General features: G+C 45.3%; 1 protein-coding gene across 4 annotated transcripts in view; it reads right to left on the bottom strand.

Annotated features, from left to right (window-relative positions):
* The window catches only part of LOC147613264 (uncharacterized), a 229,187-nt gene that overhangs the window by 114,030 nt on the left and 95,392 nt on the right, over window positions 1–19,765 (bottom strand). For all 4 annotated transcript variants that reach the window (XM_086782544.1, XM_086782543.1, XM_086782546.1 and 1 more), the window contains 2 exons: window positions 12,717–12,884; window positions 12,233–12,569 (listed from right to left, as the gene is read on the bottom strand). In XM_086782544.1, coding sequence (XP_086638670.1) covers window positions 12,233–12,569; window positions 12,717–12,884 — 505 coding nt within the window. The remainder of the gene's footprint in view (window positions 1–12,232; window positions 12,570–12,716; window positions 12,885–19,765) is intronic.

Below are 19,765 nucleotides of genomic sequence, written 5' to 3'. Positions count from 1 at the left end.
CCTTCTCGTTCCCTCTATGTGGACCTTGTGATCGGGAGTGGACTCTAGAGCTCGCTCTCAGCACTTTGAAGACTCAAGCAGTTGAGTTTTCTCACCACATGAGCGATCTGGAGGTGACTGATGTGATAGGCCGACTTTGGGAGTTGGCTCATTTTTTCTTGGATCCCGGGAGTGTGGATACCTCAGGGATTCGGCATTTGGTCGTGCGCATAGTGGCAGACTTGGCGCGCGACCCTGGATATGTGAGTATACACGAGGTTTCTCTGTCAGAGCAGGAGGCAGTCGCCATGGGCCACAGCCACTGGCGCCTGATCCGGGATTCTTGCAGCACACAGGGTGGGCAGATTCGCAGCCGTTCGGATGGGGACTATTCTCCATCCAAGCCGCTTGCGAAGGCCCGCCGTACGGCTGAGACAGCATCCACCTCAGCAGGGCATCCATGAGGATCATCTCATGGAATGTACAGGGCCTTGGCGGAGCACACTTTATACGCTATCGAGGTTGCTTGAGGCAGGAGCTTCAGAGATGCCTGGTTGGTGGCAGCATTGACATTTTGATGATGCAGGAGCACCACTTGGGTGAGAGCAGGATCCGGAGATATGGTTCGGTGATGCCTGGTAGATGGGACACTTTTTGGTCTGCAGGGTTTGGTCCTTTCGGTGGACAGGGAGGAGTATGCATGGTTATTGCAGATGTATGGCGACAGGCCATTGTGCATCGAGGGATCATTGTGCCTGGTAGAGCACAGTATGTCATTCTGAGGATGCATGATGAGCTATTGGGTGTGCTCAACATCTATGCGCCCAATCATGCTAGTGCCAGAGCAGAGTTTTGGACTCAGGTTACAGATGCATTGCCAGAGGCCGCACATTGGTGTGTTGGGGGAGACTTCAACATGCTCGAGGACCCGGCAAATAGGGTGGGAGGCAGTCATGTTACAGTGCACGGCACGGAGCTTGCAGCTTGGGACCGGTTTTGCATGTCACTGAGGATCACTGATGCATGGCAGCATGGGGCTTCTCCCGGTCTCAGGACAGTCTTAGTTTCTCTCGGTCGGATCGCTGGCAGGGAGGGACTAATCTATCTCGGATTGATCGCTTTTATGTGGGCGATTGGTTAGGGGAGCGAGGGGGCTCCGTCGGCATTCTTGCTGGCACCTCATTTTCAGATCATGCGCCAGTTATATTGACATTGGAGGAGGGGACACGGGAGCCCAGCTTGCAGTTGAGGATCCCAGAGAGGGTACTTGCAGATCCCAGTCTCGCTGAGGACATTGAGAGGATCTGGCATGATAGTCAGTGCTCTGACCAGGATGCAGCGGGCCAGTGTGCCCAGGGACTCATTGATCTTAGCTCTTTTCTACATGCTGCAGCTTTGACACGACTGGGAGAGATTCGCGAGCGGGAGCAACGGCTGAGACGCAGCCTTGCTTCGCTACAGCGCCTTCAGGAGCAGCAGCCTGCATGTGAGTGGGTGGCATCCCAGCTGAGCCAGGCACGCCAGGAGGTTAGAGAGGTAGAGGAGCAGAGACATGAGTTTTACTATCGTCGTCAGGCCTCTCAGTGGACGCAGCTTGGTGATAGAGTGACTGGGGAGTTTTTTGAGATCACTGGACCCCGTCATGCGCGAGCAGGAGTTCGCCAGCTTGGTAGACCGGATGGATCGATAGCTACTGAGCTCGGGGAGATCACAGCCATTGCCACTGCTTTTTATAGTGACTTGCTTTCAGCGGAGCCAGCCACTGAGGATCGAGATGTGTGCAGACAGACTGTGTGGGCCCATGTGCAGAGGAGGGTCACAGACCATATGCGCACAGTTCTAGGTGCGCCTCTGTCAGAGATTGAGCTTGCCGAGGCCTTGAGGGTCCTGCCGCGACATAGTTGCCCAGGGGAGGACGGACTGACGCCGGCCTTGTTTATGCGCTATTGGGACCTTTTGGGGCCAGGCCTCCGCAGGGGCTTTCAGCATGTTTTGGACACTGGGGTGATGCCGCAGAGCTTTTCAGAGGGCTTGATCTATCTTATCCCCAAGGGGGAGGGAGTATCGGATGACATTCGGCATTGGAGGCCTATTACGATCCTCAATACTGTCTACAAGGTCTTAGCAAAGGCCTTGAGTTTGAGGATCCAGCCCTTCCTGGGGGAGTTGATTCATGCTACTCAGACAGGATTTGTCAAGGAGCGCAGTATCCTTGACAACATCTTTACTTTCTGGGAGGCGACGGCCCGAGCTAGGTTTCTTGGCGAGGACTTGGTCGTGATGCTTCTCGATTTTGAGAAGGCATACGATAAAGTTGATTGGGGATTCTTAGAGGGCACTATGCTACGCCTGGGCTTTGAGCCAGGATGGATCAGAGGGGTGGCAGCTTTGTATTCCACAGCTCGCAGCCAGGTGCTGATTGCAGGAGGTCGGGGGCCGAGTTTTGAGCTGACCAGATCAGTCCGTCAGGGGTGTCCTCTCGCCCCTTTCCTTTTTCTCTTCTTTGCGGAGGCTATGAGTATGTATTTGACGGCAGAGGAGGTTGGTTTGAGAGGACTTCAGCTCCCAGTCCGGGGGGAGGATTTGCTTGATGCTGAGTTTGCAGACGACACGGGCTTATTTTTGCATGGCCAAGAGGCCAATCTTATTCGGGCAGAGCAGTCGCTCCAGGTTTTTAGTGCAGCTTCGGGAGCATTGATCAATTGGCGCAAGACAGTGGCCTTTTGGATCAGTAGTGCTCCCACTCCGGCATGGAGCCCGGACCCCGGTTTTAGATGGATTCCTCCAGGCACAGCAGTGCGGTATTTGGGATGCCAGATTGGCCTCGATTTGTCACCTGAGCAGCAGATTGCCCCGCTTCTTCTGAGCATTCGGAAGAAGCTATTGTATTGGAGTACAGCTCGACTATCCTTGGCTGGGAGGGTGGTGGTGGCAAATCAGGTGCTGTTAGCGACTATGTGGTACATTACGTCTTGCTGGATTTTCTCGAGCTCTTGCATCAGCCAGGTACAGAGGCTGATCAGGAACTTTGTGGTCTGGGCGGGACGGTCAGCCAGCTCGGGCAAAGGTTGCATGGGCAGTTATTACACTTCCGCTGGCTCAGGGCGGTTTGGGCATTATAGATCCAGTCGATCAGAGTAGAGCCTTATTGGGGAAGCTTATTGTTCGGGGGTTGCTTCCAGGCGCTGAGCCTTGGAAAGAGCTCCTCTTGCAGCGACTACAGGCCCGGGCGCCTCCTGCAGGGGGTACTTGGGCACCAGAGATTCGCTGGATCTTCATAGAGATGAGGAGGACAGGCCTCAGTAGAGGATGGGAGGACAGATTTGCTTTGAGTATCCTGAGAGCTTGGGAGCTGCTGAGACCGGGGCTCTCTCAGCGGCCTCCTTCTTGTGTTGAGGAGCGGGCCAGGCAGCCGCTCATCTGGAGCCCAGCGGTTCGTACAGAGCAGGGTCATATGCTGGGTTCTCGGCCTCGTCTAGCCTGGGGACCTTTAGCGGCAGGCCCAGCTCGTAGTTTTGGAGACTGGCAGGCTTTCTGCAGTCTACCAGAGGAGACCCAGGTGGAGAGGCTGAGTCACTTCAGAGGGGGGTTGATTATGAGGGCCCACTATGCACATGTCTTTGCTACTGTGAGACCTTTGTTGATTGGCGTCCAATTACTCTAATGCCCGTGGTATACAAAATGGTCGCCAAAATGTTGGTCAATAGGGTAAAAGGGGTACTTTATGCAGACTTACATGAGACGCAATATGGTTTTGTCCCTCGTAGACATATAACGGATGACATTGCAAATCCCTTTATTGGGTTTGAATGTGCAAAATATACAAAACAAGATGTACTTATTTTGCAAGTGGACATAGAGAAGGCCTTTGCCACGGTGCAATGGGATTTTATTGCAGTGACCATGTGAAAAATGGGCTTTGGAATTAAGATGTCCAATCTTGTGTATTGGTTATATCAAGGCGACGAGGCATCATGTATTCTTGATGGTGAACTCTCTGACTCGTGGTCTTGACTCTTTGGGTAAGTCCGTGCGTCAAGGATGCCCTTTGAGTGCCCTATTATATGCCATAGCAACTCATCCTTTGCTTCTATATATGGATCATCTTACTCGGCAAGGTGTGTCACCATTTTGGGCATCTCCAGAATTCACTTGTGTGGTTTGGCTTTGGATGCCCAAAAGATCGAAAATGTACAAGCTTTGGGAATGGGGGATTATCTAGTACAAAGGACCAAGTATTCATAGCATGGTCCAGGCACTCGAGACGGTTTCTTGTACACAGAAATGGGCTTTGGAGCTAGTGTCAAGTGGAAAGTATGTATATGGCGAACCCTTGAGGATTTGGGAGGGATCGAACGATTAAACAGGTTTCTACGTGGTGCTTACATGTATTTCTCATGTTGTGCAACACAAAGAGATCATCTCCTAAATTTTAGGGAAAGTTGCTATTTTTGCTAATCTCCGATGGAATTTCCATTCGCGTCATTACCTCCGAAATTCGACAGAGATCGAGTAGTGCCAACGCACCGATGTGAAATTCGTTATTATCTGGGAGATTTTTAGAGCTAAAGATTGTGGAATTTTTGGCCTTTGGATTTCGGACATGTGGCAGATACGAGGATAAAAGTGAGACAAGTGTCCTCACACTTGTCAATTTAGCTCTACACATGGCATTGTAGCATTTTCTTGCTTATTTGAACATGAGAGAGTTATCTCTTGGGCGAGTTTGAGCTTCAAGCAGGTTTTTGGAGGCTGAAAACTCTGATTTTTCTCCATTTCTAAGCCCACCGTAGCCATATCCAACTTGGGAAAGATGATTTTCACTACTCTACACCATCTTGCACACCCCATATGGCTGTTTTTCAGTAAAACAGTCCTAAAGCTTGCTGAAATTTCTGGTTTTATGCGATATACACGTTATTATACTAGTTTATGCGCTCATGGATGAGCCACATAGGCTCGTTTTCAGGTTTCGGTGCTCATGGATGCGACATACAGGCTGTTATACAGGTCTATGAGCTCTTGAATGAGCCACATGGGCTGGGTTACAAATTTATGAGGTCATGGATGAGCCACATGGGCTGGTTTACAGGTTTATGTGCTCGTGGAAGAGCCATATGGGCTCTCATACAAGTTTATGCGCATATGGAAGAGCCATGTGGGCAGTTATACATGTTTGTGCGCCTATGGACGGACATGTTGGATAGCCATATTGGGTGAAGGACAGGTTTGTGGTTGTATATGGATAATCCCGCATCTCCCATGGGGAGAGTAAGGCCCTCAAAGCTTGTACATGTTATATTTCTCCTTGGATAATGAAATACTCCAAGCAGGGCAGGGGGGGTCCCATTCCGGCCACTATACGGTGTTATAGGTGCAACTTCTATTTTTCAGCTTTGTGGATTGTTTAATGGTTGTGATTAAATGCCAAAATGTTTAATTATGCTCATGGTCACGTGATGCATGCCCACTCCCGCGCTTCCCAGGCAGGTTACAAGGTGCCCTTTGTGGTCTTCAATTGCCATCTGGCAAGCATTTTGTGGCACAAGCTTATGCAGATGATTCCTTCTTCATGCCACGAGATGATCCTCGTGATCTCTGCGTTGTGATGGATGCCTTGGATTTGTTTGGTACAGCTGCAGGTTTCCGAATTAATTTTCACAAATCCAAGCTTATCCCTCTCAAACCACAAGCTCGGCACAATATCTTGTGGCCAGGGACCCTTGTTCCCTCGAATCAGCTGATTAGACATTTGGGTTATCCACTTGCATGGCATACGTCGTTCAAACTCCAAGCTGATTGGATTTTGCAAAGAATAAATGCTAAATTACAGTACTAGAAGTTGGCCACATGTCCTTTACATGTCACACTCTGTATAGTGCAGTCCATTATCATTGCATATGTACAATTTTCTTGCCTCTACTTGCTTGGCTAAAGAAGCACTTGCATGAGGACATGTCTGCTATACTAGAGATACTTTGGAAAACCAAACACAATACTAAAGGTCTCAGATTGTTGCAAAAGGACAAGCTCTATACGCCAAGAAATCATGGGGGCGTTAACATTGGCAACATTCATACACACGTCATTGCCAGGAAATCCACTTTGCTCACTGATTTTGCAGCTCAAAAACAGCCTTTGTCACAGATGCTAGCAGCCATGTGCACCACTTTGAAGTCTGCCACATTTGGTGCATGGAACCCTAATTACTGGGAGGTGGTGTTTGGGCACTTTACACGGAAAATATCAGGCTGCCCTTTCAGCTCTAGGTTAATCATGGATTGGAAATTGCTAATGGAGAAATCAGAATGGCATGGAAGATCACCGGAGATTGGAAACACCATGCGCTTGGAAAGCATACACTGGAGTAGGTTGTTTCATGCTCCGTTAGGCCTTCTTGAACCACAGAAAGCTTTCTTCCTCTCACAAAAGAATGTACGTTTCGTGGCGGATGTGATCAATGATGAAGGTTATGTTATTTCCTTTTCGGAAGCAAGCCACAGGTATGCGTTGGGCATGCACTACAAGCCTCTATGGCATCTCATACGCAACCTCTTGCAGCCTCTTCAGCCAATGCCTCCGCTAAATCATAAGGAATCTTTGAAGGACTGGCGGGTTGCTCCACCTCATGCTACAAGGTTACATGAACTAACAGGTAAAACGATCTATAACAAAATGCTTGCTCCCCCTTGGATTGCAGATCATGCTAATGCGCTTTGGATAATGCATAAAACAGATAGATGGTGGGGTGGTGGTTTGAGGAGCATATGGAAAAATGGTTTGCCACCGAAAGAAAGATTGTTCCTTTGGAGATGCATTGTGGGAGTTCTGCCTATTGGTGTGTTTTTGGAAAATAGGCACATCACTGTGGCAAGATGTTACCGTTGCATGTTGTGCGATGAGACAGTGCCTCATTTGTTGATTTCTCTTGGACAGACTCTTAAGGCGTCTTCATACGTGATTCCTAGGAGATCATATTGGGAAGACATTATGGCTTTTTGCTCGGATTCCACAACGATGAGACAGTGCCTCATTTGTTGATTTCTCTTGGACAGACTCTTAAGGCGTCTTCATACGTGATTCCTAGGAGCTCATTTTGGGAAGACATTATGGCTTTTTGCTCGGAATCCACAACGATATACCAACTTCGGGGTATTCTTTGCATGGACTACTTTTTGGGCATTGTGGACAATATGGAAAAATAGAAATCAGATACATTTTGGACATATTCCTCTCGACCAATACACCTACTTCCGACGCTTGTTGAGACAGTCTCTCCATGACTACCAAACTTGCACCAAATAGACGATCAGCAATATATGGCCTTCTTTGGTTTTTTCTAGACAGTCATTTCCATGGGCCCTATATAGAGACCTCAGTTGTATCATGATATTTTGTTTGTGGATTTTGTGGGTTTTCACCTTGCAATGAGGTTTCCCACTGGTAATATAAGAATTACTTAAAAAAATATGTGTGTGTGTGTGTGTGTGTGTGTGTGTCTGAGTTGCCTTGTGTGGTCGTGTGTCTGTGTATTCTTGTATGTGTCTGTGCAGATCAATTTGATGCCTTTACTTGCACTATGTCCATAGACTTCTCTATGCAAACTTCAAATCATTCCCCTTTATGGATGACTTTGTATTTTGGCATGACTACATATGCTGTACCTTTGCCTCGCAAGAAATTGCTTATAATTAATAATAGTTACCTAACACATCAACAATTCAAAGTTTTAGTGGAGGCTGAAATTCAGCTCATAAAGCTTCACATGCAGATCAATGTAGATTTGGTGTGGTACACATTTGCAATCAAACTCCAGGATGTTATTAGAAAATATGGGAAATTGGTATATGGGCATGGAAAGGCAAAATGTCTTGATTGCAAAACCAGCAATACAATTACTAATGGAGTATAGTTAGCATAGGAGACTGGATGCTCAAGGGCAAGATAACCTTCTACACACCCAAAATTGCCTGAAACACAATGATGTCAAGAAACTTCAAAAATGGCAAATTAGGGCCAAAAAAACCCCTCAAGGATATTGGTTGCTCTTCAAAGGCCTTCTTTAAGAATCTACATACTGCCAAACAGAGAAAATCCATTCATAGACTCACAAAGCACAATGGGCAATGGACTCAAAACAAACTTCAACTAGAGACAGAAGTTTTGAGCCATTTTACCACCCTTTTTCCTGCCCCTACATAGCCATTGCAGCAAACCCTTCATGTGTCTCATGTTCTTTTGCAGCCAGTTAACCAAATTGTTACACCTCAAAAAGCATTAGAAATTGTTACAAAGGAAGAGTTGGATGATGGTTTACAAAAATGGAAATCTCCTGGTTGGGATGGCTTGACAATAAAGATCTTTCTTCAGTATTGGGAATCTCTAGAAAATGAAGTGCTCTATATGATTAATATTTGTTGGTACTCTGGTGTGTTACCGGTTTCTTGGAAGCAAGGGCTTGTGCATTTGCTCCCTAAAAGCAGTTATGTGATAAAGTGACAGATCGGAGACCTATCACCCTCATGCTTGTCATTTACAAGCTAGTTGCTAAAATGTTTTTCAACATATTGAAAGATGTCCTTCATGATGGGTTGGACCCAACTCAATATGGTTTTGTGCCTGAGCGACAAATCATGGATAATATTGCAAACACCTACATAGGCATTGAATATGCTAATACACGAATTAGAATGTACTCCTAATGCAAGTAGATATTGAGAAGGCTTTTCACATAGTTCAATGGCAATTCATAGCTCCAATGATGGACAAAATGGGTTTTGGTCCAAAATACTAGCTTTATGAGGAAGGGACAACTCAATGTATTATTGGAAATGAATATGCTCCATGGAAGCTTAGATGATCCGTGAGACAAGGATGCCCCCTAAGTGCCTTGCTTTATGCGATAGCTACTCACCCGTTGCTCTTGTCCATGGACAAATTGATCATAGAACAGAGGCTACATGGTATTGACATCACTGGAGCCAGTTGATTTGTTAGTCCATATGTAGATGAGTCTTTCTTCTTTCCCAGGAACACACAACATGATGTCAATGCACTTCTGGATGCATTCAAGCCATATGGATTAGTTGTTGGATTGAAGGTTAATTTTACTAAGTCGAAGTTGTTACCTCTTAAAGAATGTGACTGTCATTCCATTCTTTGGCCAAGTTTCATATTGCCTCCAAAGATAATACAGCATCTTGGATATCCTATCAGATGGAAAGTGTCTCTAAAGCAAGAAAGCCAATGGGTTATAGATAAGCTGAATCATAAGATTGAGTACTAGAAATTGATACGGCCTTTGCATGTACCGTTGTGTATTGTCCAATCCATCATGGCCTATGCTCAGTTCCACTTGTCTCTTGTGCCTTGGTCAAATTAGGATATTGACAATTTTATGTCCTAATCTTTAGAATGTTTATGGGGGACACAAACACATAGAAAGGCTGTCAGATTAATAAAAAATTGCACTCCCAAACTGCATGGAGGCCTCAATATACTCAATATTCACTACCATATCATTGCAAGAAAGACAACTCTACTTCTTGAATGTCTTCACCAAAAGCAATCTTGGACTTTGATGCTCCCACTTTCGATTGCAACAATAAAAACATAAACTTTTGGGGATTGGATAGTTTCCCACCAAGATGTCATATTTGAAAGCTTTGAAGGCCGGATTGTGAGCAGCCCTTATTCCACCAAGCTTATACATGACTGGCAAATGCTTCTTTGTCATCTTTCTTGGTCGAACAAACCCCCAGATAGAGGTGAGTCTTTGCGTAAACAAAGTATTTATTGGATTAGGACTTTTCAGCATTCATTGGCTGCCCTACAATCCAGAAAAGCATACTTCCTCTCCAACTTTAGCTATTGTTGTCAACCTCTAGATTTGTACCTATTAGACTAACCTCTTCTAATTTGGTGCAAAGCGCACGCTGTTGATAGACCAAAAGGTCTTTGTGTACTTCAACTTCACAATACTTTCGATGATGATGTTGATGATCAAGACAATGTATTCTCCTTTCCACAGGCTGTCAGAAGATACAATCTGGGTATGCATCTTAGGCATGTATTGCAAGAAGTGATTTCTATATTGCAAGATTTTCAACCGGTGCCTCCACTTGAGGACAAGGAAAGATTAAGAGACTAGAAATTTGATAGGCAACTCCGAACTTATTCTCCTTTCTCTTTCTACCATGTCATAGCTATAGCGTTAAAAAAAATTTGTTCACCCCACCTTGGATACAAACACATGCAAATCACTTGTGCCATGTAAACAAACATCTTCGTTGGTGGAAGGTTTCTTTGACTACAATTTGGAAGAGAAAATTGCCTCTCAAACGACGACTTTTCTTGTGGAGATACATTGTGGGTGTATTCTCAATTGCACGTTCTTAGCTAAGAGAAACATTGCACCTGCCTCTTGTAAAAGGTGTTCTCATCGCCAAGAAACAATTATTGCCCCTCTTCTTGTGCTCTCCTGGACAGACTGTTAGGGCAATTGAGAATGCAATTTTCCAATAACAACTTCTAGAAATTCTTCTGGATGTTCGGCCACCTTTCTTTGCCTTTGCCAAATTACATGGTTTTTCTTTCCTGGACTCGATACTAGGCTTTGTGATGATCTACCATGCATGAAATCAGCTGTTTTTCTACCATGAGGAGATCATATGTTTTCCTTTCTTTAGGAGGTGTCTTTACCTTTCACTCCAAGGTTCTTATGACCTTGGAAATCTTTTCTCTCAACAGCTAGAAGTGTTTTTCCATTGTTTCTGATGTTCAAGTAGTGGTTGCCCCCTTTTGGAATAGCTATGACTGTAACATACAATCCTTAATTAAGCAATGGTTTCACAAAAAAAGAAAATGTGTGTGTGTTCTCTTTTTCATTCTCTAGCATCACATTCTACTGCAACACAATAGTCGCAAAGTTTGTTTTCCTTTATATCCAAATGGGTTGGAAGAGAAGTCATCATAGGGCCCCGAGGTTGAGGCACCTATACTAATGGTTGAACTGTTGTCAGAGGAGGAACCACTGTCACAAGCGACCTGTGGGCATTCTGATGCATGATGCCCAAATTCAAGACAATTGAAACATGCACCTGCAAAGACTCCCCATTTCAATTCATAATATATCTAACCCATTTTAACATCATCAACCTCAATAGCAATGGATAGGGGGGTTGGTTTATCAGTATCCCATAAGATACAGAACCGATTGCGCTACCAATAGGTATGGGAGGGCATATAACCTTCCCCAAGGTTGCTGCAGTTCCTGGCAAATCAGCTCGCATATAGTTAGGGAAGTTCACCAGTTCCACCCAAACAGGACAGTGATGCCTTATCAAACTCTGATAATCCTTGATGGCTGACCACGGCAGTATATGCACCAAAGAATGATGGTGACTTTTCAAGCATTTGCTCCTTGTACTGCATTTCAGTGAGTAGCACCTCATAAAATCCTTAAGCAGCCTAATAGACGCCTTCCACATAGCAACCACCAAGCAATGATTCCATTGAGCAACATCGTTGACAGAGGACATCTTACCAGGAAAGAAAATAATAAAAGCATTTTGTGAATATTTCTTGATAGGAGAGAGAATATTTGGCAGAGCGATCTTGTATTTGAGAGTAGGAACAGGTGTACCCCATGTAGCTCTATTGTCTTCAAAGTCCTCATGCAAGGTGTCAAAGACATATTGTGCATCCGGATTGTCATGCTCATAGTCTCTTTCTACTAAAAGTTTGGTTCTCTTGGAATCAGCACTCCCATCTTGACGACGGAAGGTATTGATGATTGAAGATGAAGCCTTCCATACTGAAGCTGAGGGAAAATATGGCTGTGCAGAGCTGAACACACACACACATAGGCGAAGAGGCTGAGTAGAAGTAGAGGCAGCAGCTATGAACAAAAAACACATGATGGCCAGCAGGCAGGAAAAGATCTGCTAAAGAAGAAGAAGCAGGAAAACCAAAGCCAGAAGGAAGGAGGATGCCCCAGCAGGTACAGCAAGGCAACGACCCTGAGCAAGAAAAGGCCACTTATGCGTGTGTATATTTTGTATACGTAAGTACATACGTATGTGTATGTATGTAATTATGTATGCATGCATGCTTGCATGTATAGCTATGTATTGATATCAGAGTATGTAGATAAACTTCATGTAGACTTATATGTGTTCGAATGCACACATGCCATGATAAAACATCCAAATTACATAAGGTAAGAAGAATGTGAAAACTATTCGAAACCAACCAGGACATATCTCAGGGTTGAAGCAGTGCAAATTTGCCAAGACCTTTACAAACAAAGAAGATCTCTCCTGAGAATAACAAGCAAATTGCAGTTGGCCTGCAGACAGCGAACAACCAGATGAATCATCTGGCAACAAGGCAGCAGTGCTTCCCGATGCTCTTGCTGATGATCCCCCAGAACTTTTAAAAGAATGCATAGCTGCACCAGCTGCTCTAAATGGATCATATATAAGCACAGAATCTGATCCGGGCTTGATCTCATCTATCACCGAATTGCCACACCATCGTGATAAAAAGATTGTTGGAGACTGTGCCAGGACTTTTGCCAAGTCAGGTGCCTGATACCAATGCACACAGATTCAAAACCAGAATCAGACATATGGAAGGTTGCCTGCCCAGCAGAGAAATTCAGTAACCCGGCAGAATGGCATTTGATTTTTGCCATGTTGATAAACTCAAAGCGAAATAGGGGAGTTTGTGCACACAATGTAGTCCATTACGGAGTTCCGAAAATTTGAATCATCTGAGAAAATGTCTGCCAAACGCATTGCATGTATGTACAGAAGACCTGACGGTACTTCATCCTCTCCATCTTCCGATTCTTGGAAATCTCTCGGTTCTTCAAGAAGAGCATTCCTCACAAGAGCGAGCACCTGAACCAAAAAACACAAGATGGATAAATTTTATTAAAAAAAAAAACCAAATGGACCCCATGTGTGGTGGGAGATGCATAGGCATTCCCTAGAACCTAAAGAAAGCATAAAGAAAAATGGGAAAAAAAAATTTAAAAAAGGTGGAAACTGTCAAGTGTGGAAAGAAGACTGACAGACACAACAGAGGCACAGTACGTTAAAGCATGGCAGGATTACAAAACCATGTAAGCACCTCGTCCAATACCGAACATGAGGGGGATTGGAGATCAAAAAGAAAGAAGATACATGAATTAAAAGTTATTTTCCACTAAGTGATTTCAAGGCATAATTTCTCTACGTCAAGGCTCGAAAAGCCCCCTCCCCCCAATATGTGTGCACACTTTTTTTAAAGTAAAAAACCAATATTCTATTAAAATAAAATACACACATATTTAGGTTTATAATGTCTTCTGGGGCCACAACAGCCCATGAGACCAATGACAATACAACATGTTATGCTTTGATAAGGACATGGCCTGGTTAGCATAAGGCAGTTATATATGATTTGAAATTATCAGAATTCAAATTTGGCAGGATGTGGAGTGCTGCTCTCCATTCGCAGCCACATTGTTGTTTACATCAGCCTCTTCGGAATGCTTCACTCGTGTATACCAGCCATAACGGACATCTTGCAGCTATAAAAGCTAGGGCTTGGCTCATTTTGACACAAGTCATAGTGTAACTTGAGTCTTGGAAGAAGCCTGGCTTGGCATAGCCCACTAGAAATGCTCACCTAACGATAGTCCTGTGGGGGTTGGGGTACATGGTATGGGAAACATATGACTTACCTGATGGTGATCTAGCTGGGGTCGCCTTGTTTCCAACTCAGGGCGATTAAGTAGCCAAACACTAGTCAAGCCCTACCATGTCCTTGTTACTCCTTTGGCCGGAGGCACCAGCTTCACGGTCACCATATGCTTCCCTGAGCTCCCCAAGGAGTACTTGTGGCGCTTCTACCATTGATCAAACATACGTTGGGACAGGTGCTCGAGTCTCCCCCATCAAAGGCAAAGTTCTTCAGGCTCCCAGGCCAGTGCTTCATCTTGCAGATGGGAAATGTTTCCCGTGCTTGCTCCCGTCACCACCACACGGCACCCCGGGCACTGAGCCCCACCTCCCTCGCCACCGACAGCCTTCTCCTCAACCTCCTCAGGTAGTGCCTCACCCACAAGAGGAGCAAGACCAGGAGTGGCAGGCTGTTCGCAGCCGCCACAGCCACCAACACACGAGCAGGGCCACCATCAGCGACCACACCAACACACAAGTGTTTTGCATCGATGTTCTCTCCGGAGCTGCCCTAGGAACACGTGATTACCCCCCCAAACACACACACACACACAAGCGGCGCTACCATGACCACGAGCTGATTCAGCCTCATGTGCCTGAGCCACTGGTCAACCTCCCCCACCACCTCCTCTGCTGCTAGGCCCGCCTCCACCCATGGAACAGATGGGAGATCTGCTTTCTCCCTCAAAGGCACGTTTGAGATGTAAGGGTCCACAATTCATACTTGTGTTACCATAACATGCTTCATTCTAATGCATGTGGGTCCATTTTCTTTTTCTTTTTCCAAGAGCAGATACTTCTATCAGTTTTTGGAGCCGCCCTATACCTGCTGCCCTGCAACCGCCGCCCAATGTCAGCCCCATCGCCACCTGCTCTGCCTACTACTCCTAAGTGCCACCTATGCCAAAGGACTCGCCTAGGCACCAATTTCAGAAGCCCCAAATCAATTTTTGATATGGGCATTTCTGCCCCCCCCCCCCCCCCCCCCCCTCCTTCCGATTTTCAGAGCGAAATGTTTTTCACTGTTTTTGCACATTTGTATTCCTCATCATTTTCCGATCTCCCATGCCGGAGAACTCCTAAATCAAAGCCCCTTTAGGCCATCAAAACCCCTTTGCAAATTTTCAGCTTCTCCAAAAACAAAGCTGAATTCAGCTCTGGCTTGAATCCGGCATTCCTCGTGCTCTCTTTTTGTACACTCGGCATGGACCTATGACATTCCGACACCCATCACTAAACCTCTATTCAGATAACTTTTCTATCCCTACACTCTGTCTTCTCAATACACCTGCAGGTCTTTGTTTCATCAGTGAATCATTGGGCATCTTAGAAGGCTACCTTTCAGTGGACATTGACGGTTTGCAGTGCATTGTGCAGAGACATTTGCTTGGGAAAGATTGTTAGTTTGCTTTAAGACATGGCTAATATTGATCTATTCGAGACGCTCCCGGCCGAGGACAAGCTTAACGGGACTAACTATCCCATGTGGGCATAAATCACGAAGCATGTATTGGTTGCAAAGAATTCATGGGTATATGTATCTGGTGCTGAGTTAAGACCTTCTCGACCTGCACCGACACCTAGCACATCAAGGAGCTCCACTGTTGAAACTAAAGATTTTGGTTCTAGTGGAAGTACACCACCTGCACCTGTCCCTTCTACACAGGAACAACTCAAATGGGATGCTAAAGATGCGCACACTCATGCATTGATTGTTCTCTCATGTAGACAGCAAGTCATTCCTCATATCCGTTCATGTACTTCTGCTAAGGGCACATGGGATATACTTGCCTCTTTGTATCATATCCGCAATGAAGCTCGTGTAGCTTATCTCCGGAAAAAGCTTGACACAGAGCATATGACTGACGGTGGTGATTCTATGCATGGATTTCTCACCTGTGTTAAGGATTTGCGAGAGCAATTAATCAATATTGATGAGGTGATACCAAACAATTCACTTGTTTCTACGGTTCTCAATGGTTTTCCTGATTCCTATCAAGGATTTGCTACTACTCTTCAGCTCTTGACGAAGAGAAATTCAGATTTGTACACATTTGATGTTTGGTAGCCCTCTTGTTACAGGAAGAGCAATCCCCATCCAACCAGAACATCATGATTGCTGCAGATCAGGCATTTGCTACCTCTTTTCATAGCAAAGGAAAATCGAGGACATTTTCTAGTGCTAAGCATAAGGGCAAGGCACCTGCCTCTTCAGATCCTCCTGTGTCAAAAGAGGGTGGAGACAAAGAAACGGTGTAACTATTGCAGAAAACATGGACATGTCATTAAAGAATGCAAAAAGAATATTGCGACTGCACAAGAGAAAAAGAAGCAAGGTTTGGTTGCTACCACAGATGACACTAAGGAAGATGCCAACTTGGCTCATGATGGCTATGCATTGCTTGTGACGTGTAGTACTCCGTCTATGCCTTCTTCCTGTATGTCAGTTTTTGATGTTGATTGGTACTTTGATAGTGGTGCTACAGAGAACATCACTTCATGTAAGAAGTTGTTTGCCACTTTACACGATGCACCTAAAGGTGGTGCAATCATGTGTGCTAATATTGCATCGTATGCCATTAAAGCCATTGGGAATGTAGATTTGAAAGCTTGCAATGGAGACAATTTCACTCTACAGGAGACATTGTATGTACCTGGAATTCATAACAATCTCATCTCTGTATCTGCACTTGCTAAAACTAGGTTCAAAATTTAATTTTTTGATCACTGTAGCTCAATTCATGAACGTCGAGATGTAGCTTCCATTGTCATGTCTGGTACATTGTGTACAAGCTAGATATGTATGTCACAGTACAAGAGTCTCATGATGTTGAGAGATGTAATCGTGGTGTTGTGTGTATGTGGGAAAGCACCCTAGAGGTGCAAGATATTGTGGTGAGATAGGAATGCCACATGTAATATTGCATGGTGTGTGAGAGTTGACCAAAAGAGTGGAAAAAGGACTTGCCACATGGATGATGATGTGTAAAGTGGGATAAGACTAGAGAGCCTATATCATTGTATGGTTCATTGTGATATGCATATACAAGGGAATAGTGTTGAGTGTGCAATCTCTCTCTCTCTCTCTCATGGAGTTTTTAGTGTGGTTTAATCCACCTTAATTATGTTGCTTAATCATTGTCCTTCACCATGATCAATCCCATTTCTAGAATCTTAACATGGTATCAAAGCCAAATGGGCTCTTGGTCATGGTGATTATTATGTATATTAGCTTGTTTGTGTGTTTGTTTGATTAAGCATTATTTTCAGTTATTATGAGAAAAAAAATTATGCACACTCATATTATCATTTGTATTTGCATTTGTGAGGATTTGAGAGGAGTTTTGCAACAAGGAGATTGCATAGAAGCTGCCCAAGAGAGTTGCAAATGGAGTTTTGCAACATGGAGAGTTTGCTCATCATCAAGGAAGCTGAAAATGGAGATTTCAGCATTATGAAGGCTATGGAGTCTTCATCATCATCAAGGAGAAGCTGCCAAGAGAAGATATGCTGCTGATTATGCCTCAAGAAGGTTGGTTTTGTGAAGTTTTGCCTCAAAGTTTTGTGTTTGAGCATGGAAAAATGCTCAATGTATAAGGGTTGCTTGATGGGATGGAAGAATCCCAAGGTTCTTTGCTTCCAAGCAAAGAGTGTGGAGGTGCATGCTTGTCAAGATGATGCCAAGTGAGATGGTGAACTCAATGGAGTTCACATGTGTGTGCATCAAGAAGAGGATGCACTTGTTGATGTTTGCTCAATGAAGGAGAGCAAAGAAGGGGATGGAAACCTTGGCAGTTTCCACATGTTTATGCACCTATGGTTTCATTTGAGAGACCATGTGAAGAAGCACCCTTGAGTGGTTGCATGCACAAAGGAGGAGCATGCAGCTTTGGAGCTCATGAAAGGCCATGTTTATGGCTATGGGAGAAACCTCAATGAGACAGGTTTAGAAGAGGCAAAGAGACTGAAAAAAGAAGGATGCACTTGCATGCTACAGAGAAAGGCATGCAATTTAGGAGCACGCAAAAGGGAATAGCTTATGGAAGTGCCCAATGATGGTGAGCACATCAATGAAGACACATCAATGAGTCACTTGCGAGAGGCTGCATGATGTAAAAGCATCCTTGAAGTAGACGCTTATAGCAAGCAAAGCATGCATATTGGAGCTTAATCAAAAGCTCGTAGTGGCCACGTTGATGGTCATTGTAAAGGAGGCAGCACCAGGCACTAGGCAATGCATTTGGTTGCCAGCAGCCAAGACAAAAACGACAGAAAAAGTTAGCAACGGCAGCACAACAACCTCATTGCAGCGTATAAGACAAGAGCTGCTACATAGATAGTAGCCCATATCCTCAAGAGTCAACACAGAAACAACGCAGCATGAAGCTCCAACAATGAAAGCCTCAGCAGAGGCCAAGCACAGGCGCAGTGAGGTGAGTAATAGCAAATGAAGAAGCACAGCGTGAACAACTATAGCCGCCCACAAAGAGAAACGTAAGCAGAGGTCGCGCCACAACATTGAATCTCAAAGAAAGCATGAGAGAGTGCTCATAGTAATGAGCTTCAGCCGCCACAAGCGGTAGCGCATACAGAGAAGCATTGCCAGGTGTAAAGAAACTATGACCACGTAGTTGGAGAAACAACTATGGCGACCTTAGTCAGGTTGCCGTGAACTTTTGGCTATGGCGTAGGAAAGATGCACAGAGAAAGAAGCCGTGACGAAGATGATGACCAGAGTGGGTCACGTTTCTGCAAAAGTGACGCAGAGTCCAGTTCGTCCGGTCCAGTTCGTCCGGTGCATAGCCATGCTGGCACACAGACTAAAGGTAGTGACAAAAAGTTACAAGCTGTAGCCTGCACGTCCAGATTTACAGGCGGCATTTGGAGTGTAGCCCAATTTGGTGTGCAGGACACGTGGTGGGATCACTCCAGACACAAAATGAAAGTGAATTTAAGTTTTTAATAATAAACTTTTTCAAGGGCTCATTCACACACAAATGATTTTTTAAAACCTTTTTAGAAGAAGTTCACACACACTTGGGTCCGTTGCCCGGCTTTGGCCGAAAAGGCTTTGTAATTCTTTATTTTTCACCCAAAAATGATGATGGACAAACGCCCACGAGCATGCGTGCTCAAAACAAAAAATTTTGTAATCATCCATGGTATGAGGGTAACCATGCCCGAGCTCACCGAGAAGCTCAAAATGGTTGTTGTGATGTGTGCAAGAGCGATGCACGTGTGAGGTGCATGCGCATGGGTTGGTTCCCACCCGAACTTCCATGTTCAAATCGGACTCAGTGGTTCCGCTGTGAGCGAGTCGGCTCAAAATGGACTAGGTGTCTAAGATGGTAGACACGCGCACACATGATTGGTTGATGGACACTCCAATGTATCATTGAGGGGGAGTGTTGAGAGGTAGCGATTGCGTTTGTGCAATGCTACATTGTGATGGGTGATGGGTGAGTTGTGGAACACCTCGATTAAGAGGAGGTGTTGAGAGATGTAATCGTGGTGTTGTGTGTATGTGGGAAAGCACCCTAGAGGTGCAAGATATTGTGGTGAGATAGGAATGCCACATGTAATATTGCATGGTGTGTGAGAGTTGACCAAAAGAGTGGAAAGAGTTTCGCTGTTCGCCCCTGCGCCGCCCTGCCCTGTTCGCCCCTGCGCCGCCCTGTGCCCCCCTTCACCCCTGTGCCGCCCTGTGCCCTGCCCTCTTCACCCTCCGCCCCCCTTTTCCAACCCACCCTTCCTCAGGCCCCCAAGGCAGCAACATAACTCTCTTCCCTACATGACTTGAACCCCCCCCCTGTTGCTGTTGTTTTGCTCCTGTGTCATGGATTAATTTTCAGTCCATTGGCTGTGGGAATCTGCAAAAAGTCATGGCCAAGACCGGGTTTAAAGAGGAGCTCGTGAAGGTGGAGGACAAGCTCGGCACAATTATCAAAGAAAACAAGAAGATGGTCGACTCTTCCGTCACCGCAATCATAAACCGCCTCTCCAAACTCGAGAAGGGATTTGACAAAATCCAAGAGCTCGAAGAGAGATCTTCCAAG

The sequence above is a fragment of the Cibotium barometz genome, chromosome 44, assembly GCF_041138505.1.
Source record: "Cibotium barometz isolate CiBa-2024 chromosome 44, ASM4113850v1, whole genome shotgun sequence".
NCBI lineage: Eukaryota > Viridiplantae > Streptophyta > Polypodiopsida > Cyatheales > Cibotiaceae > Cibotium > Cibotium barometz.
The sequence above is the reverse complement of the archived record's forward strand: the minus strand, read 5'-3'. Positions and strand labels throughout refer to the sequence as shown.